The sequence below is a fragment of the Miniopterus schreibersii genome, assembly GCF_964146895.1.
Source record: "Miniopterus schreibersii genome assembly, chromosome: 18".
Lineage (NCBI taxonomy): Eukaryota > Metazoa > Chordata > Mammalia > Chiroptera > Miniopteridae > Miniopterus > Miniopterus schreibersii.
In genome coordinates this window covers 4,710,411-4,733,419 of record NC_138121.1, presented here as the reverse complement: position 1 = coordinate 4,733,419, position 23,009 = coordinate 4,710,411, and the positions used below count along the sequence as shown (strand labels likewise).

The 23,009-nt window shown below is 53.7% G+C and overlaps 2 protein-coding genes across 5 annotated transcripts; both read left to right on the top strand.

Annotated features, from left to right (window-relative positions):
- The first annotated feature begins 248 nt into the window (after nt 1–248).
- Nucleotides 249–13,445, top strand: CCDC9 (coiled-coil domain containing 9). Of its 4 annotated transcripts, none has more exons than XM_081118100.1 (15): nt 249–339; nt 1,967–2,040; nt 2,186–2,290; nt 3,880–3,981; nt 4,133–4,405; nt 5,822–5,905; nt 5,987–6,160; nt 6,733–6,914; nt 9,422–9,468; nt 9,573–9,705; nt 10,131–10,221; nt 10,309–10,720; nt 11,100–11,192; nt 11,960–12,009; nt 12,541–13,445. In XM_081118100.1, exons 2-15 carry the CDS (start codon nt 2,038–2,040, stop codon nt 12,556–12,558), a joined length of 1,767 nt encoding a protein of 588 aa, XP_080974226.1. In that variant the 5' UTR covers nt 249–339; nt 1,967–2,037; the 3' UTR covers nt 12,559–13,445. The 4 variants fall into 4 exon arrangements, with proteins under 4 accessions (XP_080974226.1, XP_080974225.1, XP_080974227.1 ...); XM_081118101.1 differs by lacking the exon at nt 249–339 and adding an exon at nt 681–723; XM_081118099.1 differs by lacking the exon at nt 12,541–13,445 and having other exon boundaries at nt 268–339; nt 11,960–12,404.
- Nucleotides 13,446–13,747: 302 nt separating this feature from the next.
- INAFM1 (InaF motif containing 1) lies at nt 13,748–14,534 on the top strand. The gene has a single exon (XM_081118103.1). It carries the CDS (start codon nt 13,789–13,791, stop codon nt 14,215–14,217), a length of 429 nt encoding a protein of 142 aa, XP_080974229.1. The 5' UTR covers nt 13,748–13,788; the 3' UTR covers nt 14,218–14,534.
- Nucleotides 14,535–23,009: the final 8,475 nt, after the last annotated feature.

The window sequence follows — 23,009 nt, the reverse complement described above, 5'->3', positions numbered from 1 at the left end:
TGGCAAGCACCTATTTCTTGGAACCAGGAAATAAAAGGAGCATGCAGAGGCCAGAGACAGGGGATGGTGTCTCCTTTCCTTAGAAGAAGGTAATCCAGGCAGAAGGAAGTTGAAGAAACTTGCAGAACACCCTTGAGGACCAGCTCGACCCACTCGCGTCCATCCGTGGGGGCGCGGCGCCTTTAAGGATCCCGGAAATGGGCCGCAGGACCGGAAGTGACCCTCTTTATTTCCCCTTTTCACGTGGTGCTGGCGGGAAGTGACGCGCGCGGCCCGGGAGCTGCGGACGCGGAGGCCGACGGAGCGGGAGTCGTGGACGCCGCGGGGTCTCCGGGACAGGTGACCGGGAGAGGGGGCCAGGAGCGCGCCCGGAGAGGGCGGAGCCTGGCGCCCCACGTGGGTAGAGCGAGCGCGGGCAGGGGAGCGAGCAGCCCGCGGAGGCGGGGTCAGAGTACTCTGCGGGGGGCGGGGACAGGACGCCCACATGGGCAGCTGAGAGGGGCGCTGGCGGGGCGGGACGTTAGCGAGTGGGCAGGGCCCCAGCGGGCCCGGAGCATAGACGGGCACCTGGGGTTGAGGCCGAAAAGTTGTGCCCGCGCTAGGGGGCGGGGCCAAAATGTTGCTCCGAGAGTTAGGGGGCGGGGCCGGGACGTTGTCTGAAAACGCTGGGGGCGGGGCCAGAAAGTTTTGCCTGATCTGGAAGTGGGTCCTGAACGTTGGGGGGTAAGTCAGGGGCGGATCCAGAAGCTGACGTAAAGGAGGGGCGGGGTCAAAAAGTTGCGGGGGTGTGTTAAGGGGAGGGGCCAGGGCGGGGGAATACTGGGGTGGAGCCAGAAAGTTTTGCTGAAGCCCGGGGCAAGGTCAGAGCATTAGCCCGGAAGCGGGCTGCCCCTTAGCTGGGGGTGCCGGGGGCGGGGCCAGATCTTGACTCGACCAGGAGAGGGCGGGAGCCAGGGGGCGTGGCTAGAAGGTCGGTTGGGCAAATCGGAGGCGTGGCCAGTGATAGGTGGCGAGCCGGGGGCGGGGCCGGCGTAATAACGCGAGAAGGAGGGGCGGGTTCCAGCTGTTGCCCGGGGACCCGGGGGCGGGGCCAGAGGTTCGCTTGGGAAGTCGGAAGCGGAGCCAGATCACTGTCAATGACGAGAGAGTGTGGGCGGGGCCAGAAAGTTTGTCCGGGCGGCGGGGCGGGCCGTGGCCTTCCAGACCCGGTGGATGCTGGAGCTTTTCCCTGTTTAGTCACGGGCGGGTCGGGAATTTTGTGCGTGTCAGGGCAGGGAGAGTATTCACTGGGGAGGTCGGCCCAGGCTCAGGAAGCCTCTCCGGTGGGTACCGGGCCTGTTTTCAGAATCTTTGCAGGGAGGAAGCTGCATTTTTCTCGGGATGGTGGGGACTTGGCTGGGACAACCCCGAGGCAGGCGTGGGTTTAGAATGTTCTCTGAGAGTTGGGGCAGCCTCTAGGAGTGGGGTTCGAGCTTTTTTAGAGTGGAGCGGATATCTAGAATGTTCACAGGGATGTGAGCGGCACCACAGTGGGCACAGGGAAGTGGACCTGGAACTTCCTTGCACAGGTTGAGGGGAGAAGATGTAGCTAGAGCTCTCTTGAGATGGAGGCCCGGGTTAAAACTCTCAGCAAAGGGGTGTGGAGGCTGGACTAGGGAACTTCGTTTGGAAGGAAGCAGTGTTAGGTGGTTTCTTAAGCGGTGGAATGGGGCCAGAACTTTCCCAAGGTGGGTGTGACTCTCTCTGGTGTTTACAAGGAAATGGGTGGGTCCAAATGTTCACCCGGGACAGAGCCTAAAATTTTTCAGGTAAGGGGCAGGCTGGTATTTCAAGAAGAGCACTTGAGAGTGAGGGCTAGAATTCTCTTGGGGTGCAGGTGTGTGTGTGTGTGTGTAGGACCCAGGATGGGAGGAGAGGAAGCAGATTGGGGGAGCATTGGCCTTAGTTCTGCTCCTTCTGCCCTCAGGAACCCCCATTGCTGTGTCCAGATTCTGTGGGGAAGGTTTGCTGGCACGCTGGCCCCACCCAGCCAGTGGAATGGTGAGATGGCAAATTTGGAACCTGAGCTTTAGAGCAGGGGACTTGGGAGGAGGGGCCCCAGGTGCCAGACTCAGACCCTGGATTGAATGGCACTGGGGTAGGTATAGGTTTTTCTTACTGCCTCTCAGCTGTCTCTCTATCTCAGTCAGCCGCGCTGGATCTGAAATCGAAGGAGGAGAAGGATGCTGAACTGGACAAGAGGATCGAGGCTCTGAGGCGGAAGAATGAGGCCCTCATCCGGCGCTACCAGGTGCCCTAGCCCTGCCCTGGGAGACCCCACCCCCTCTCCTCCCCGCAGTGAGTTTCCCTCACCTCTCCCTTCCTTAAAACCTTTTCATGGTTCCCCTTCACTCTCAGGATAAAAGCCAAAGGCCTTAGCCTGGCAATCCTTCCTTCATGCCATTATTCCATCATCCATTCACAAATATTCACCAAGATCTTCACTGTACCAGGCCCTGTGCTGAGTGGTTTTGTGGAAACAGCTGTGACTGAGACAGCCAGGGACCTACCCTTCCAGGGTTAACAGTCCAATGGGGGCACAGAGCTGTGTTCAATCAGTGATGACCCAGGTGGGCAAGGCTGGGATCTTTAGGGGTCTTTGAGAGCCCAGAGAGGGCTCTTTCCCAGCCTGGAGGATATTAGGGATGGCTTCCTGGAGAAGGGGATTTTGAGACCCGAAGGGTGAGTAGACATTAGCCAGTTGAAAAGTAGAGCAGAGCATGTTTCAAGCAGAGGAAACAGTTTGTGTAAAAACTTGAAGCTTAAAGTTAGAGGGTCAGTTGGGGAATATTAACCTGTAGAGGTCAGCAGAGGCCAGGCTAAGAGTTTGGACTTTTTCTTGAGGGCACTGAGGAGCTATGGAGGGCTTTGAGAGGAGTGGAGCCAGGTCAGAATACCTTTTTAGGAAGACCCCTCTGGCTGCTGTGTGGTGGTGGATGAGAGGAAGCGATAGTCGAGACCAGAGGCCAAGGAGGAAGGTGCTTGGCTTGGGACAGGGCTCTTAGGAGGCACTCAGAGACTGATGGGCAGTGGTGGGAGTTAGGGAGGAGTGGGGAGAGTCCAGGTCAAGGCCCAGGTCCCTGCCAAAGGTGACAGAGTAGGTGGTGGAGCTGTCCCAGAGATGGGGCCTGGGAGGAGGATGCAGTTTCACTGACTCATTCTTCATTCACTCCTTCATTAAGAAAAAAAAGCATATTGAGTTTCTGTTGTGTGCCAGGCAGTGTTCTAGGCTCGGGATATACATCAGTGAACAAAACAGACAGATGTCCCAGTCCCCAGTCAGATTCTGTTGCAGGGGGAGGCAGACGATAGGCAAAATATACATAAGCCAGGTATGAACAGGGGAAGGGGTGGGAGATGGTGGGGAGCTGGTTTCTATAAGCAGGTCAGGGAAGGCCTCCTTAAGAAGGGGAACATTTGAGTGAAGACCTGAAGGAGGTGAGAGACTGAAGGATCTCTGGGGGAAGAGTGTTTCCAGCAGAGAAAACAGCAAGTGCAAAGGCCCTGAGGCAGTTCTGAGCCTTGTATGTTCTAGGAGCAGTGAGGAGGCTAGAGTGAGAGGGAAAGAGGGTGGGAGATGAGGTCAGGGTGGAAAGCAGGTCAGATCATAGGCCTGTGGCTCTTACACAGAGATGGCACCACAGGAGTGTCTGAGCAGGGGAGCAGTGTGCTGCAGTTTGGGGGAAGATGCTGAAGATTCTGAGGTCACCAGCTTTCTTGCCTAGTGCTCAGGAGAGAGGCCTGGGCTGGGGCCAGACTTGGGAGAAATTTAGGGGGCTGTGGGATTCCAGCCGTGCGCAGGACCCCTGACACTCACCTACCTCTGATGTTTGCTTCTAGGAGATTGAGGAGGATCGTAAAAAAGCTGAACTCGAGGGCGTAGCCGTGACAGCTCCCCGGAAGGGCCGCTCGCTGGAGAAGGAGAATGTGGCAGTTGACGTGGTGAGCCCCACACCAGGATGGGGAAACCAGAGGACAGGGAGCCCTTCTAGCTGCCCCAGACCTGTGGATAGCCTCCATCCTGGCAGCTCCCCTGGGCCATCCCAGTCTCCCTGCTACAGTGACTGGACTCTTCCTCTCTCCCCACTTCTAGGAGAAGAACCAGGGTCCTTCCCGGAGGTCTCCTGGGACCCCTCGGCCCCCAGGGACCAGCAGGGGAGGCCGGACTCCCCCCCAGCAGGGAGGCCGGACTCCCCCCCAGCAGGGAGGCAGGGCAAGCACGGGCCGGGCATCCCGCAACTGGGAGGACAGTCCTGGGGAGCAGCCTCGTGGAGGAGCTGGGGGCCGCGGCCGCAGGGGCCGGGGCAGAGGGTCCCCTCATCTCTCAGGAGCTGGAGATGCCTCAGCTGCCGACCGCAAATCCAAGGTAGGAGCCAGGAAGGAGCTCGGTGCCTCTGGCTGAGGCTCTCTGTTATCGTTTCTCTCTCTTCCTACCGTCAAATAGACTATTTGCCGGTTTGTCCATCTTTCTGTGTCTGGCTTTCAGCGTCTCCATCTGGCTCTTTCCGGCTCCGTCTCTCCTCTTCCTGACCAGAGGCTGTGTGTACTCGCCCTGTCCCTTTCTGTTTTCCCTTCTTTTGCCTTCTGGTGTTTGCTTGCCCACCTGCCTTCCCTCTCCCATTTCTTTCTTCTCTTACTGGCACTGTCTGGCTGGCTCTGATGGACTCTGTATCTGGCGAGCTCTGTCCAGTGCATGTGCTTTCTCTCTCTCCCTGTCTTTCTCATTCCCTGGCTTTGTTTGTGGGGAGCAGTGCTGTGACTACTGCCAGTGCCCTGACACGCAGGTTAGCGGGTGGGAGGCTGTCCATCATACTGGCTCAGAGCCTGCCATGGACTTGGGGGCACCATGGCTCTACCTGTTCCCTGTCCTGGGGCAGCTCACTTCCCTTCTGGAAGCTTCTGGGTTCTCACTCTTAAGCAGGAGGAATACCTGTTTTAAAGGTTATCATAAACATCCTGTGACACTGATACCCTCTGAGGAAGTGCTCAATGAGCGAGACTTATGGATGTTTATTATCTGTACATGCTAAGCTGCTATAACAAAAAGACCCCAGTTAAATCAAGTAGAAGTTTATTTCTCTCTTGTATGTTGAGCCCTGGGAATGAAAACATCATCTCTAGCAGTTTGGCCTCGTGCTTGCATGAAATTCTGTTGTTATGGAGGAAGGAGAGAACCGATTGTGGAGGTTCACCAAGCCAGGTGCCAAGTTATTACTGTTATTACTGTCAGTGTTACTGTGTGACCATCGTGTGTCCGGGTCTCCAACCCCTCTCCCAGGTTCAGTGTTTTGCTAGAATTCCCGGCTGAAATACATGACAATGGAAGGATTCAAAGCAAAATCAGCCAAGAGGAAAGGGTACCTGGGTTGAAGTCTGGAGGAGAGCAGCTCGCCCAGTGGGGCCACACAGGCTGCACGTAGTTCCTCGGGCATGGAGTTGTGACAACGTACAGGAAGGGTTGTCTACCAGGGACTCATTAGAGACCTACAGCCCAGGGTTTTTATTGGGGGCTGGCCATGTAGGTCTTCTCTGCTTGGTATATATCCAAATTCCTGACTCCAGTATAGCATTCAGCGTACACCAAACTGATAGCACAAATCCAGGCACAGCGAGCCCCCCTTATCAATTAACCGTTTAATGCTGGAGCCAAATTCCGAGACACCAGCCCGGGGCTTGCCTTTAAAGCAGGCCTGTCTGAGGAGCCACTCAGGCCTGTCATGTTAACTCCTTAGCACAGAAGGGTCGCGTGGTTCTTCCTGACACCTGGCGTCTGTCCCCGCAGGAGTGGGAGGAGCGGCGCAGGCAGAACATCGAGAAGATGAACGAAGAGATGGAGAAGATTGCGGAGTATGAGCGCAACCAGCGGGTCAGTGCCAGGGGGTCAGTGCTGGTGGGGCACAGCTGCCTGGGCTGGGCGAGCTGCCAACCCCGATCCCTGTGCCCGCAGGAAGGCGTCCTGGAGCCCAACCCTGTGCGGAACTTCCTGGACGACCCCCGGCGGCGCAGCGGGCCCCTGGAGGAGCCTGAGCGGGACCGTCGGGAAGGCAGCCGCCGGCACGGGCGCAACTGGGGGGGTCCCGACTTTGAGCGGGTGCGCTGTGGCCTTGAGCAGGAGCGGCAGGTGGGTGCCAACAGCTGGGCACGCTGGGCCACGGGCCATTCTGCAGCCGGAATCTCACTTCAGCAGCAAACGTTGCTGGCACACCCGTGCTGAGCGCTACACAGCAGCCAGCGACACAGAGCAGGGAGAGGCAACATCTCCCAGGTTTCACCCCAAGGCACTTGGTTCTGGTGCCAGGACCACACTGCTTTCTTTTGGCAATGTCCTCTCATTCCTAATATTACTAATGTTTACTGCCCAACTGGGTATGGGCACTGTCCTAAGGGTTTTAAACAAGGCAAAGCCCCTGCCCTAATGAAGTTTATTCTCGTGGGAGCTAAATGGATGGATATATAATGAGACGTCAGATAATTCCAAGTGTTGTGAAGAAGAAAATCCAGCAGGATGAGGGGATAGAGAGATCTGGGATGGCCTCTGAGGAGGTGGCACATGAGCAGACCTGGTTCTGATCTCTGTCGCCTCCTGTGTGACCTTGAGCAGGTGGCTGTACCTCTGAGTTTGGAGAACATGGGGTAGAGGTAGAGTGGGGTGGGTGGTGGAGTAGTGTCCTGACTGCCTGTGTTGTGGACCAGGGCCGCCGGGCCGGCCTGGGTGGTGCCAGTGACATGACGCTCTCCATGACGGGCCGGGAGCGGTCAGAGTACCTGCGCTGGAAGCAGGAGAGGGAGAAGATCGACCAGGAGCGGCTGCAGAGACACCGCAAGCCCACCGGCCAGTGGCGGCGGGAGTGGGATGCTGAGAAGACCGATGGGATGTGAGTGTCATTCCTGCTCACCCGTTTGGCTCCTTGACCTGGGCCCTGACTTCCAGCTCCTTTGACTGGCTCTGGTTTCTCATCCTGTGTATCAGTTAGCAATCGCTATGGCAGTGCTGTGTAACCACCAGATCTCAGTCGCGTATAAAAGCATTTCTTTCTCACGTGTTCACAGGTCAGCTGGGCTCAGCTGAACCAGGCTGGATGTTCAGCTGTGGGTCTGGTGGGGCTTGGCTTCTCGAAGCAGGCTGAACTCAGTTCCATTCCACACGTGTTCTTTCTGAGGTTCAGGCTGAGGGGAGCAGGTCATGACTTAGGCAGATGCGCCAGAGGGAGAGTGGGCACTTTCCCATTCTGTTAGCCAACAGACCCAGCATCTTGGGGCAGGAACTTAAACTGACCACTATAGCAGGTGGTACTGCTGCAACTCCACGGCTGAAGGCGTGGATGTAAACTCTCACGCGGGGAGGGCAGGAAGCATTGCTAACAGTGATTAGACCTTTGCACCCTCCCTTCATTCCTCTAATTTGCATCCGCCAACCCAAACTCCTTATCCCAGTGCCATTGTTACCCTCAGGTCTCACTTTGTCCCTTTTCGGGTCCAGGAAAAACCCAGTTAGTCACACTTAAAGCTAAGACATCTTTGCATCATTGACAGGAGGACCAGCTTCCGTATCAAAGATGGCAGAGTTTCTGAAGGAGCTGACAAACGACAGTCTTAAGATCAGCATCTGTAGTTTTTATGCCATTGTCTGTCCTTTGCTACACTGGAAGATTTCACACCTAGAAGTCTATTTTTTAAATTCTTACTCAAGGATATGCTTAGAGAGGAAGGGAGGGAGGGAGAGGGAGGGGAGAGAGAGAAACATTGATGTGAGAGAAACATTGATTGGTTGCCTCCTGTACTCACCTCGAGCAGGGATTGAACCCAAAACCTATGTGCTCTGACCAGTAATTGAACCCGCAGTCTTTTGGTGTATGGTATAACGCTCTAATCAACCAAGCCACCCAGCCAGGGCCACATCTAGAAGTTTTATTTTTGATGCTGGCTTGAGAAAAAAGGGGCTCTTGTCTGTGTACCTGGTGGTCAGAGCATTTATTTTTGGATTGTGAGCTAAGCTTGTGCAAGTGTGAGAAATACAGGGTGAGGCAAAAGTAGGTCTACAGTTGTGAGTATGAGAAGCAGAATTTATTCTTGTATTATTTATTAATTACTGTATTTTCTATACAAACAACTGTAAACCTACTTTTGCCTCACCCTCTATTTTGCACAGATATTGTCGCTGATCATTCTAAAGCGTAGGCAGCTGGGCTTTTGGGGAGATGTTCTCAGGGGTTAAGAATGAGAAAGTAATTATTTTTCTCTCGTGTCCCTAGAGCAGCCTGCAACCAATCTCGTATTAACACGTGTGTATTGACTTCATTAGCAGGTGTTTTTGAGTCCCTCGTATGTGTCATGGAAGGTTCTAGGTGGTGGGGATACAGCAGTGAATAAAACTCTTCTGGCTTCATGGAACTTAGAATCTAGTGGGAAAGATGGGTCATGGCTAGATCTAATGTCAGGTCGTGAAGAGTAATAAGCAGAGTACGCAGAGGGATGGAAGCTGTAGCTTCAGACTTAGATAATATATGTAATAAGATATGATTATTTTAGATGGAGATTTAGGAAGGCCCCTGAGCTGAGATCTGAAGGAGGTGAGGGAACAGGCCACTAAAAGATCTGGAGAAACCCTGGATGGGTAGCTCAGTTGGTTAGAGTGTCTTCCCAATACACCAAGGTTTCAGGTTCAATCCCCAGTTAGGGCACACATACAGTAATCAACCAGTGAATGGGTGGAACAGCAGATTGATGTTTCTCTCTCTCCCTTTCTCTCTTTCAAATAAATTTTTAAAAAAATATCTAGAGAGCCCAGCCAGCGTGGCTCAGTAGTTGAGCATTGACCTATGATCCAGAAGATCGTGGTTTGATTCCCTGTCAGGGCACATACCCAGGTTGCTGGGGGCTCTATCCCCAGCAGGGAGCGTGCAGGAGGCAGCCGATCAATGACTCTATCATTGTTGTTCCTGCCCCTCTCTCCTTCTCCCTTCTCTCTGAAATCAGTAAAAATATATTAAAAAGAAAAAGATCTGGAGAAGTGTCCCAGGAGCAGCAGGTGCAAAGGCCCTGAGGCAGGAGCTCCACATTGTAGGAGAACCTGTTTAGCAGGGAAGGTGAGAGGTAGTAATAGGCAATAGGGCCAGACAGGAAGTTAGGGATCATATACCTTCCAAATTTTTGTTGTGGGGGGTCAAATAATGAATTTTTTCTTTCTGTATTTGTTAGGATGTCAAAATTGCCTCTTGTCTATCCCCCTTCTAATCAGTAACCCCCCCTCTCATTGACCATGTCTTCTCCTATGATCTTGATTTCTGACCCTGGCCCCCAACTCTCCCTCTTAATCTCTCCCCAACCCTCTTGCTTCCATTGTTCCCCCAGCAGCCTACTCACTTCTTTTCTCTTTCCCCAGGTTCAAGGATGGCCCAGCCACTGCCCTTGAACCATCTCACCGCTATGGTGAGTGGGTGTCCCTGGGTGGGGTGAGGCAGCTGGCTGGGCCAAGTGTGGGGGTGGTTTGTGCCATGTCCCCCACCCCCAACTCCTCCTGGGTTCTGTTGCAGATGACCAGGCCTGGGCCCGGCCCCCCAAGCCCCCCACTTTCAGGGAGTTCCTGTCCCAGCACAAAGCTGAGGTCAGCCGCAGGAAGAGGAAGGGCAGCCGAGCCCAGGCTAAGGCAGTCCCCCGTGCCTACAGGTGGGGAGACCCCTTCCCTGGGCATGTGTGCACTCCCAGGGGGTTGTGTGGCCCTATACTGGGTTGTTCTCTGACTTGTGTATTTGTGGGTCTGTGTTCTTTTGGGCACTTGTCTTTCTGCGGGGTCAGGTGCTTGGTTTCAGGGGTTGGGGCCTGTCTCTCTCCTTTACGATCATCTGCCCCCTTCTCTTTTCCCACCCATTTCCTCTTCTGCCACCTGGTCCCTTCCTTCTGTCCCGACACCTGAAGACATGCACCTGCCATTTCTTCCTGAGTGCTCCAGCATGCCGAGTCTCATCTGGAAATCCTGCAACTACCCCCCCAATGTTGAACTTTGTATCTCTTCTCTGGGGAGGAGTGGGAGGTGGAAGCCCCTTCCTCCTGTCCCCCGCAGGTGTCATGACCCTTTCCTCTGACCTCTCCAGTGACCATGATGACCGCTGGGAGATGAAGGAGGCAGAGTCCCCAGCCCCCGAGGCCCCACAGCCCACTGCCCCCGAGGAGACGCCCACACAGGTCAGGAGGACTGTCATCCCTGGGCAGGAGGTGTGGGGGTGCTCAGAGCCCCCACCTTCTCTTCAGCCTGCCTTGTGTTGCCCACAGCTGCCTGAGACCCCAGCCCCTGTCCCACGGCCTCCTGAGGATCAGGGGGAGGAGGACATGGGGGAGGACGAGGAATGGGAAGATGTGAGTGAGGAAGAGGAGACTGAGGCAGAGGCCGAGGAGGAGGCCGAGGAGGAGGAGGAGGAGGAGGAAGAGGAGGAGGAAGCTGCGGTGGCGGAGGCGGAGTCGGAGACGCCAGCCCAAGACCACCATCCCCAAGGATCTGAGCCCACTGGGAGCCCCAGCAGTGAGCAGGCCAACAAAGAGCCCTCGGGCCCTGAGGAGCCCCTGCCACTTCCCCAGTCCCCTGCCACACCGTCCAGCCCCTTCTCACCCCCTGGGGGCCACCAGCCTGTGTCTGACTGGGGTGAAGAGATGGAGCTGAATTCTCCCCGGACCGCCCTCTCTCCGGGTGAGGCCTGGCCTTTTGAAAATGCATGAAGCTGGCTGCTTGTGTGTGCGTTCAAAGGGTGCATGGGTGGGGGGGATCCTCGAGCTGGGCCCTGGGATCCCGTGTGCCCCACTGCCCTGGCGGCAAGGGAGGACAGTCCATGCCCCTGTGTGCACTGTCCATACCCATCTCTGGAATGCCCAGCCCCAGATACTGCCCCTGCTCTGGACCATCCCAGAGCTCCCTCCCCAATAAAGAGTTCACATTCAATGACAGTCACGTTCAAATGACATTCCCCAGGTGTGTCCTTGAACTGCCTCTCACTCCCTTGGGTCCTTCTGTCTTGGGGTGGCGGCTACTTGGAGGGGGAGGGGCTTGACTGAGCCTCCTCCTTCCCCAGGAGGTGACCAGCCAGCCCCTGCCTCCCTGGAGAGTGAGCCCAGCCTCCCAGGAACCCAGAAAACTGAAGAGGAGGGGTCCGAGGCAGCTCCAGGTGGGGGCTGATGGGCCCTGGAGGTGGCTGCTTCCTTCCTTGTCCTCTGGGGCAGGGGAGGAGGGCTTGGTGGGGGGTTGAGGTTAGGATGCTGGGGTGGCTCTGGAAATGGAGCCAAGGTCAGGGGGTGGAGCTAAGGGAAGGATTAGAAATTTAAATAGACTTTTTTAAAAAGATGGGGAGGGGAAGTTTAATGGATTTAGCTGTGAGCCGGATTAGATTTTTGAGGTGTAACCAAGAGGGGTAAATTAGAATAGAAATGCGGGCCCGATTGGAACATTGGGTCCAACGGAGTAGGAGTGAGGCTGAACCCTACTTCTCCACCCCCACGCCGTGGAAGCCAGATTGTGAAGCAGGAGAGGGATTAGGATTTGGGAGCCCAGCCACAGCTGCCTGGGTCGACCTCAGGAGGCCCACAAGGGCACAGGAGGGCAGGTACAGTAGGGCGGTCACAGGGAAGTAGATTTAAACACATGAGGTGGGGATGGGCTGGGGTGTGAAAGGACAGTTTAGGGTGGTTGGTGAGGCCAGGCTGCCCTAGCGCTTTATGTGTTGGCCAAGTGACCGTGATCTCGCTATACCAGTTTATTTTCTCGATTGTAAACAGGGTTCTGCTGCTTTGTGGGTTCACTGCGAGGATTAGAGGCTGCGGCCCCTGAACTATTTAGTGCGGAGATGACTAGTCAAACTCAAACGAGATGAGGGGCGGGGCTAGACGGGTTTTCCTGGGACAGTTCCCCACCGTTGACCCCTCCTTTTCTCCCCAGAGACGGGCCCCGAGGGCCAGGAGACTGCGGAGATCACCGACTTCCAGAGGGTGCGTTTCTGCAAGGTGGTGGCGGCCGCCCCACCCCCCGGGGCCGCCCGCTGACCGCTCCTGCCGACTCTGCACTAACTTCCCGCATCCTCGCTCCTCTGTCCTTTGCTTCTGCCACACTCCAGCCAGGAGAGGGTTAAATGTAAGGGGGGAGGAGCCAGGAACAGCGAACGGGGTAGGGCCAGGGCAACAAATGGGGGGCGCCTTGGCACCTCAATGGCGGAGACGCCGCCGAGTTACCACCTAATAGAGGTCATGGCGGGTAGGTGCTAGTCTTCGGGATGAGTTTCCCGCCTCCAGGAGATTACATCTAAGACATGGCAACTAGCAGGTGACTCTTCGAAGGACTTGAATTACTTGGCCACCAGTTGTGTATTAAACGCAGCGCTTTCGCTAACCTTTGAACTGTATTTCTGGCGGGGGCCGCCTGGGTCGCTGTGCTTGGCAGGCTTTTCCGTGGCGGAAGAGGTGGGAGGAAAGGGTCTTCCTTCCTCCACTCCCCTGATACGTCTTCCCTCCCCCCTCCCACAGGCCTCCCCGAATTCCTGAAGACGCTGCTGGGAGGGCACTGAAGCTTCCCCGCCTTAATGGGGAGGGGGCGGCAGGAGGGGGTTAGTGTGGCCCTCCAGGCTGTGGTCTCATCCCTGAAGCCCACTCTGGACCCCACGGCTTAGGGAGAGGGAGAAATTGAAGGTGGTGGGGGAGGAGCTAAGGAAGGGGCATGGTTGGGGTGTGGGGTGGAGCTGCAACTTCGGGCCACCTCTGGAGGAGGAGGCTGGTCCTTGAGGGCGTGATTAGGGCTTTGGGGAGGGCCAGAATTCTGGTGGGCGGAGTTAGAAGGGGACCATATGAGGATGGGAGGTGGGGCCTGTAGAGCCCGTTTAGACTGGAGTTCCTAACGCTGGTGTGGGGCGCAGCCTCCCGCCGAGGTAGTGGTTGGAATTCGGCACTGGAACGGGTGGAGTGCGGAGGAGAAAAGGGATGGAGCCCGGTCTAGAGAGGTGAAGCCAGGGGCAGAAGACGGAATCCAATGCTGGAGTCTAGTCCGATTCAGAGGAAATTAAGCTGGAACTGGGGCGGGGCTTGCGAGGCCTTTGCCTGGTAAGGGGGCGGGGCTAGATGCCGGGAAGAAGTCTGACCCAAAAAGGCGATGGGGTTTGGGCGCCTGGAGGAGGCTTCGTATGAGAGGACGGAGGAGCTAAGCGCTGGGGCGGGCGCTCATTTAAGAGGCGTGGGTAGCCCTGGCCGGTGTGGCTCAGTTGGTTGGGCCTCGTGGGGTGCACTGTAAGGTTGCTGGTTCCATTCCTGGTTAGGGCGGATGCCGGGGTTGCCAGCTCTATATCCCCCAGTAGGGGGCGTGCAGGAGGCAGCCAATCATATTTTGTGCTCACATGATGTTTCCCTCTCTAAAAGTCAATTAAAAATATTATAAAGTAGGGGAGTTTTTCTAAAAACGCAAAAAGAGGCGTGGGTATAACCCCGAATCTCAGCTGGGCCGAGACCTGCTTTTGAGAAAAAACCAGGTATTGCAATCCTGGGGCGGGGCCAGGACGCAGTGGGCGTGGTTAAGCCTTAGCTTGGTACTGGTTGGTGGGGGCTGAGGAGGGGCGGGTCTGGAGGGCGGAGGAGGCCAGTCCGCGGGGGGCGTGACCACGTTGGCGGGGGCCCGGTTGGACCAGGGAGGTTTGGAGCTCGGAGGCGGTCCTTCGAAGGGGCGGGGCCTAGGTCGCGGGGTGGGGCCTGTGCGGGCAGCTGCGCGGGGCCGAGTGGGTTGCGGAGATGCGGGGCACGAGCTGCGTGGGTGGCGGCGGCGAGAGCCCGGGTGGCGCGGGGCTGAGCGAAGGCCCGCGGAGTCGGTGGCTGCGCCTGGCTCCCGTCTGCGCCTACTTCCTCTGCGTCTCGTTGGCCGCGGTGCTGCTCGCCGTCTACTACGGTCTCATCTGGGTTCCCACGCGGCCCCCCGCGGCCCCCGCCCGCCCGCCGCCGAGCGCGCCGTCCCCTCCCTGCGCTGCCCGCCCGGGCGCGCCGCCTGCCCCGGCGCCCGCCGCTGCCTCGGTCTCTTGCCTCCTGGGAGCCCCCGGCGGGCCGCGACCCCAGCTCGAGCTGCCGCGCAGCCGCCGCCGCCGCCACAGCGACCCCAGCCGCCGCCTGAGCCACCAGATGCCCGGAGAGACGCGGGAGGCCGCGGGGGGCGGAGGACCGGGATAACCATTCCTTCCACCCCGAGCCGGGCCGCCGGCCCTCGAGAGCCCGCGCCCACCGTGGATGCCCGTTCCCGGCTGGGCCAGGACTCTGTCTTCATGGACATCGCCTAGCGTCTCTGGAGCTGTCATCCTGAAGAATGGGGGTGAAGGGGAGCTGGCTCCGGGCCTCGCCCTTCGCAGCTCCTCCCCTGTCAGGCCGGGTCCTCCACTCCCTGACCTCCGTCTCCTGACTCCCTCCATAGGATTCTGAGCACACCCACAGCCCCCCTCCTCTCTGAATCTCGGTGTCCTTCGGTCCACCTGCAATAAACTCCAGACCCAACCGTCTGCTGCTGTTTGTCTTGTCTGCAGAGCTACCTCCCCTCTCAAGTGTGAGGGAAGTCTTTCCTGGCATCTGGTCTTTGTCCCTCTTGCCCTGGGGTGGGCTGGGTGTGTTCTTCCCTTCCCTAGGAGGTTCCTTTCCTTCCACCCTCATCATGTAGTTTTGGGGTTGGGATGGGGGAAAGAGGCTTATCTGCAACAGGGCAGTTGAAGGTCAGACAGTGTGAAGGACTTTGCAATTTTTTGTATGCTTGGGACAGAGGACAAGTGCCTTTGGCGGGAAGCAGAGGGTCCGGCCTCCTGTCACAGCACAGGAGACAAGCGGAGAGGTGGGATGATTTCAAGCAAGGACTGGGGTTCCAGGACTTGTGCTTAGTATAATTACAATGTCAGGGACAGAGGCTAAGTCACTCTGGGATGTGAGGAGGCTGCTGGGGGTTGAGAGATGAGGGTGGACAGTGATGGTGGTGGCGCTCCTCTGCCTCCCTGGAAATCTCAGAGGAAGTTCTCACATCACTAGCTGCCTTCGAAGATTAGTACCACCTCCCGGGCTGCAATGCTGCTGTAAACCAAGGCAGAGAAACTCATGTCTTGCTGAAAGAGTCAGATGTACTTGAACCCATTTTCCCACCTAGGGTCCTGGGCACGGCACTGGACCCTGCATGCAGGAAGTGGTTTCCCTGTCCAGCCTCCTCCTCTGAACTGGGGACTTGCGCGGGAGAGTGAGGCTGAGCCTCCTCCCTCAGACTGGGACATCTGTGGATACCAACTGTGCTAGGAATGTCAGTCATTCTCTTTTCCTCCCCCTTCCCTCTACTCCAGTACCATTTCCCAGAGGGTGTCTCCAGAAGGCAGGGGAGCTCAGGAAGCCAGCACCCCTTAGTGTTAGCATAGGTGGTGGTTAAGGGCGTTGACTTTGGGGCCAAGATGTCCAGATTCAAATCCCAGCTTTTCCTCTCACTAGCTGTGTGACTTCGGGCAGGCCTCTCAACCTCTTTGGTCTTGTAAAGTGAAGATGATAATAGTATTTATCTCATAGAGCCTCTCTGAGGATTAAATAAGCTAGTGGTCTTAAAGCAGCTTCACATTCATTCTCTGCGCTCACCTCTTTCCCTTGGGGCTTTAAAAACCAAAGCCTGGCCCAGCCGGCGTGGCTCAGCGGTTGAGCGTCGACCTAGGATCCAGGCGATCGGAGTTTGATTTCTGGTCAGCGCACATGCCCGGGTTGCAGGCTCGATCCCCAGTGGGGGCATGTAGGAGGTAGCCGATCAATGACTCTCTCATCATTGATGTTTCTATCTCTCTCTCCCTCTGAAATCAATAAAGATATATTAAAAGAGAGAGAGAGAAGTGAAGGCCAGACATACATGGGGAAGAGTGCTCCAGGAAGTGGGAACAGCAAATGCAAAGGCCCTGAGGCTGGAGGTGCTTGGCTTGTTTGAAGAACAGCAAAGAGGCCAGTGTGGCTGGAGCTGAGTGAGTGGGGGGAGAGCAGGAGGAGGTGTGGTGGGAGAGAATGGGGGGGATTGTGCAGAGCCTTATGGGCCATGGTGAGGACTTTGGCTTTTACTCTGAGTGAGGTGGAGCCATGGGAGGCTTCTGAGCTGAGGGGGAATGTGAGCCAATTTAGTTATTTTTTAATTTTTATTTTAAAATATATCTTTATTGATTTCAGAGAGAGGAAAGGAGAGGAAGAGAGAGAGATAGAAATGTCAATGATGAGAGTCATTGACTGGCTGCCTCCTGCATACCCCCAATTGGGGATTGAGCCCGCAACCTGGGCATGTGCGCTGGCTGGGAATCGAACCCCGATGCACCAATGCCATGGGGCTGTCAGACAGCTGTTTGCAGCAGCAGGATCTCTTAAAGAGGAATCTGAGCAGCGCCCTTCCATGGCCACAACAGGGACCTAAACTATTTCTAGTTTTTTCTGTGCACAGGACCAACCTCATCCCCAAGCAGCTTCACCAGGTGCCCACAGATCCAGCTGAACTGCAAGGGCTGGGAGTGCCAGGAGGGGGCGATGAAGAGTTCTCCTGGATCCTGCAGTTTCTCTCCCAGGCCCACCCCTGGAATAGATGATTTACAATTAGAGCAGAAATATATGTAGATGCACTTGTGAGGGCCCTGCTAATAGAATCCTGCATCCTTTATCCGCAATTCCAAATTCCAAAAGCTCTGGAAACCAAAAAATATTTTTTGGGGGAATAATTTTGGCCCAGTCTCATATGGTGGTAAAATCAACTAACACGAGTTATTTACACTCTTTATTTATCTTCTTTGGTGTGAATTTTCACACATTATATGAACATGTCTGATGGGGAGGGGGCTGCTTTAGGCCTTAGGGGTGTTACATAATCTATGGCATTCACTCAGAATTACCTTTCTAAAATTGGAACAATTCTGAGTTCTGAGATGCCTCCGTCTCCAAGGACTTCAGCTAAGGGATTATGGACCTCCAGCTGGGCATGCTGCCAAACCTAAATTCATCTTAATTATTTGTTCAACATTTATTTAATGGCTTTGGGCAGAAACTCATTTTCCGTTACAATATTTTAAAAATAGAAAATGGCGTTCATTTACAAAGTCCCCTTTGTTAATGCGATACTATTTTTAGTGCTGTGTGTCTGTGTAATTGAAAGTGTGTCTGTGTATATGGGACTGTATGAGTGTGTGTCCATGTGTGAGTCTGTGTCTCTTTGTGAGTGTGACAATATTTCTGTGTTTGTGTATATGCAGATCTGTGTGACCTATTGGGTGTGTGTGTGTTTGGTCGTGTCTGTGTGACTGTATGTTTCTGAGCATATAATTGTGTGTATGTGATGGTGGGGCTGTGTGCTTGTGTTTGTGTGTGAATGTGCATGAGAGGAGGCATGGCTAAGGGTTTAAATTTAATATGCTGAGCTCGGCAGGGTGTGGCTCAGCGGTTGAGCATCAACCTAGGAGCCAGGCGATTGCGGTTCGATTCCCGGTCAGGGCACAGGCCTGGGTTGTGGGCTTGACCCCCAGTGGGGGGCGAGCAGGAAGCAGATGATCAATGACTCTCTCTTATCATTGATGTTTCTCTCTCTCTCTTTTTCTCTCTCTCTCTCCTTCTCCCTTCCTCTCTCTGAAACCCATAAGGATATATTTTAAAAAGGAAGGCCTCCTTAAAAAAAAAGTTAATATGCTTAAATAAAGTTCTCATTTTGTACAATTATCTCTGGCTCCATTTTACTCAGTCGAGAAAATTTTCACTGTCAAACAATACCTTGTTTTTCCACTAGAGGTCGCCTGTCTACTTCATCTAGAAGGAATGTAAACTACAGTTTTTGGCCATTTAATTCCTGGGAGTTTGCAGATCCTTGCAGACAAATACCCGCGGCAGCTAGCTCAGGCTCACCTCAGCTGTACGTGGAGCAGTGGTTACCAAACTTGTTGGTCTCAGGATCCTTTTACACCCTTAAAAATTATTGAAGACCCTCAAAGAGTTTTTCTGTTGGTGAGTTATATCTATCAATACTTAAGTGTTAAATTAAAATTGAGAAGTTAAAATTTATATATTACTTTATTTAAAAATAACCATAAAAATCTATTGCATTTTGGGCAATTATTTTATTGTGGCAAAATATACATAACATAACATTTACCATTTTAACCATTTTTAAGTGTCCAGTTCAGTGGCATTAAATTCACATTGCTATACAAACATCACTACCATTTGACTCAAGAACTTTTTCATCTCCCCAAATTGAAACTCTGTGCCTACTACACAATAATTCCCCATTTCCCGGCTCCCAGTCCTTGGTGGCCTCTGTTCTGCTTCCTGTCACTATGAATTTGCCTCTTCTGTTTACTTCATGCTAATGAAATCATCCATATTTGCATCTGCTTCACTTTCCTTAGTTTAAAGTTTTCAAAGTTCACCCACGTTGTAACACTGCTGCAGGGAGCCCCACTGTCGCAGGCTCCCCGCTCCGAGGCTCTTGTTGCACTTGTAAGAAAGATTTCAGATGAGTGACAGACAGTGGTGTCAAAGCAAAGCAAGCGAATTTATTAAGACACGCTTGGGCCTGCAGGGGTGGCTCAGCGGTTGAGCAATGACCCGGGACCCAGGAGAACGCGGTTTGATTCCCGGTCAGGGCACAGGCCCGGGTTGCGGGCTCGATCCCCAGTGGGGGGTTTGCGGGAGGCAGCCGATCAATGACTCTCAGCATTGATGTTTCTATCTCTCTCCCTCTCCCTTACTCCCTCTGAAATCAATAAAGATGTATTTTAAAAAAAGAAAAAAAAAAGAATACACTTGGCATAAAGCAGAAACGGGCACCTCGGCTAGTCTGAGCGCCCTGCCTATTGGGGTTCTAAATCTTACTGTTGCAAACTTTAAGGTTTCCCTCCCTTGGTATGGGGTTAGCATACGGGGCTTCAAGCTCCCCCCTCCCTGTCACTGCAATTTAACGTTTTAGCAGGTCTCAGGCTTGCTTGGGTATTACAACAAGCCCCCTCTCCGGCCTTAGTATCTGTCTATCCTGCCTAACAGCATGTGTCGGAATTGCCTTCCTTTTCAAGACTGAGTAATATTCCATTGTGCAGCTGCTACATTTTGTTTATCCACTCATCTGTTGATGGACATTTGGAAACTCATTGCATTTGAACATAAATAACATTTAGAAATGTTATATTTTCCAAAATGAAAAAATCATGAGGAAAGTGGCATCCTGGCCCTGGCTGGGTAGCTGGTTGGTTAGAGCGATGTCCCAATGCACCAAAGCTGTGGGTTTGATCCCCAGTCAGGGCACATACAAGAATCAACCGATGAATGTGTGAATAAGTGGAACAGCACATCAATGTTTCTCTCTCTCTCAAATCAATAAAATTTCCTGTAAAAAGTGGTATTATTTTACATTTTTGAGAATACTTAACATCTACTCAATAGAAGACAACTGGCTTCTCAGAGCTGCTCTGTGTTTGCTCTGCTGCAATAGCACAAACTATTTAGCCTCCGAAAAAACCTGGGGAAGTCCAGCCAAGCCGTGGGAAGTCCTGAGCATGGACTTTCCAAGCCCGTTAATCCCCCAACCACATCACCCTGAAACTTGTATAGTTGCAAAACTGTCTTTCGCATTCCAGGTCATCTGCATTTAACACCTGCTTGTGTGTACAGTTTCTTACCATCTGCCAGCACCACCTTGCTGTGTGATCCCTGGATCATAAATAAAATGAAAACAATCTGGCGGTCGTACACTCGCATTGGAACTGTGCGATGATGATGGTCTGTGGCTATACCACTAGTAATGGATCAGTTAACCATCCTTGGGTGACAACCAACCAAAACCTGTTTGGTGTGTGCCTATGGAGGCGTATTTAGCACATGCACCTGGGGTTTGTTGGAGGGTCGGCTGATTGTGGCTGGGTGGCTCTGCTGATCTCGGCTGGGCTCCCCATGGGTCTGAGGTCATCAGAGGCCCGACTGGGGCTGGCCATGAGTGGGGGGCCCACTGATCTTGACTGGGCTCCCTCCAGTGTTGGTGGGTGGACTTGACAGGTGCATCCAACACCCGGGAGCCAGTGGGCTACCCCAGGAATATTCTCCTCATGGTGGTGGCAGAGGTGTGAGCCCAAAGGAACAGGTATGTGTCCCGTCGCTGTCTGTGTTCTAGGTGCCGTGAGCCTCTGGGCCGATCAAGTCACATGGCTCAGCCCAGGAGAAAGGGTCAGAAGTACACGCCTTCCGAGGAGGTGGGGTGGACGGGGCATGGAGCGAAGGCTTTTTGTAGTCGTTCATCCTCGCCTGAGGATATTTTTTCCATTGATTTTTAGAGAGAGTGGACGGGAGGAAGGGAGGAGGGGGGGGCGAAAGAGAGAGGGAAGGAGAGAGAGAGAAACATCGATGTGAGAGAGACGCATTGATCGGTTGCCTTCCACATGCACCCCGACTGGAGCTGGGGATCGGACCTGCAACCCAGGTACATGCCCTGGCCCGGGAATTGAACCCTCGGCCTCCTGGTGCATGGGCGGACGCTCCAGCCACCGAGCCACGCCAGCCAGGGCTGGGGGGAAGACTTTAGAAGTATTTTCAATCTACTTTTGAAGAGTAACCTAACCTGCCACAGGTGGGCGAGAAGATGGGCGAACCTGGGTGTTGTGCTCAAAGCTGAAACTGAGACTCAACCATGAGCACTGGAGAAGGGATGATATGGGGGCATTAATAGTAACACTGTGCCTCAGGGGGGTAAGGAGCAATTTGCAGAGCAATAGGTGTGTGTCGGGGTGGGCAGGAGGCTGGGAAGATGAAACCCAGGCAGCCTGATCCAGGCCGCGCCCATTCCACCCTCATTTTGCTTCTCTGTCCTTCCTCTCCCTCTCAAACCAGTACACCTCCCCTCTGGTGAGAATAAAACAACCTGTTTTTACCTTAAAAAGGTAAAAAGAAACAGATGAAACAATAACAGTAACATATTTAATAATATTGTTATATATTAGATTAATAGAAACAATATTGATGATATGTTAATATATTAGAGTGACAGTAAAGATTTTAATCTTATATATTTATATTATATTGTTGCATACAATGATCTTTAATAGGTGCTAATAATAATATAATTAATAATATGGTTTGCTTAACCCAGTTTATCCAAAATATTATTTTAACATGAAATACAATATCAAAGTTACTGATATATTTTTCAACCCTTTTTATTTTTTGCTGTAAGTCTTTGAAGTCGATGTGTGTGTTCTACTCATTGCAGATCGCAGCTTGGACTCGCCACGTTTCATCTCCTCAGAGCCACGTGTGGCTGGTGGCTGGTGGCTGGTGGCTGGTGGCTGCCACATTGGGCAGCGAGGGCCTGGGTCTTGAGGAAGAGCCTGAAGAACAACAGCATAAAGATTACAGTTCCGTTTCTAGAGCGTTACCTGCCACAAGCACTTGAACACGGGGACTGGGCCAAGTGTGCGAACAGAAATATGGGAAACCGCCTCAATTCCACCCGCAGGCGGAGAGTAAGTAAATAGGCTTCCAGTGAATGTTGGCCTGAGCATGCTGTAGCACGGAACAGCGTGTTTCTAAAGGTGTTTGCAAAAACGTTACTCTGGAAAAAAAAAAAGTGCTAGGATCACACCACTGGGACAACGGGTGAAGCCTGAGCCGATCGCCGATCCCAGGCAGCCGCCTTGGCGTCAGTTTCCTGATTTCAAAATCGCCGCGGTGATGACAGAGGCTGGCCTGTCCTTAAGACACACTGAAGAATTTAGGGCGAAGAGGGATGTTTGCTGTGCCCCCTCAAGTGATTCAGAGGAAAACGCCAACAGGCCTATAGATATAGAGCCCCTGGCTTCGTTTCCTAGGGGCTACCAGCCCCCACAATTTCGTGAGCGAATTCCTTACAACTCAAATCTCTCTCTCTCCCCTTCTCCTCCCGACCCCCATTAGTGAAGCTCCTCTGGCGAACCCGACGGACACCCCCTTCGTCCCCTCCCCACAAGTATGCCGTGGGGACACCCTAAAGCCCAGGGCCACAGGCAACAGGAGGCGCTCTAGGTGAAAGGTGTGCAGGAGTCGCTTTGACTCCACTTCCACTTCCCTTTAAGTCTGAAATTACATCAAAACAAAAAATTTGCCAAACAATTATTCTGTGAAGGGTTCTTAACTTCACCGAGGGTCCAGGGCAGAGAAAATGTTAAGAAACCGTGACTTAAGGCAATAGGCCACTTTGATCCCAAACCCTAAAATATCCAGGGGCCTGGCCTCCTGAGCCTCCTTCTACTCAAGCGCCCCCTTGAGGGCAGGGTCCGTGTAGCAACACTGCGTCCCCCGCACCAAATCCCTGCAAAGCCGCTTGCAAAATCCTCCCCGAGCCCTGCAGGCCACACACGCGGCTTCCTTTAGGGGAACTGAACCTTGCTGGACGTCCCGCGCCCGCATGTCCCTTTCCAAACACAAACACTGCGTTTGAAAAGGTCTGGGTGGATACACTCCAAACTGCTAATACGAAGAGTTTCAGGAGGTTTTGTTTTTGTTTTTGTTTTGGTGGGGAGATTGCATTTCTGGATTGTTGAAATGTTTGCAAGGTGCATGGGTTAAGCGTGCAATGGAAAGAAAGCTGTATCTTTGCAAGTTGGAGGCTGCGGCAGAAAAATACTATTTGTGGAGGAAAGATGGGGGTGACCGGTTTGAGTTGCAGAAGGATGTGGGAAAGATGAGCGGGCGCCTGTCCTCATCGTGACCGTGCTCACGTGGTGGGCTGAAGAGACTTTCTCGCTGGTGTCCACATCCTGCTTTCTGGAGCCTGTGGTGCGGACAAAGGGACTTTGCAGATAAGTTAAGGATCTTGAGATGGGAGATGACCCTGGATTATCCAGGGGGACCGTAAATGTAGTTACAAACTTTCTTATATGGGGGGGGCAGAGGGAGATTTGAGACACACAGAGGCAGAGATTGGAGGGACAGCCACCAGCCATGGAGCTGACAGTCCCCAGAAGCTGGAAGAGGCA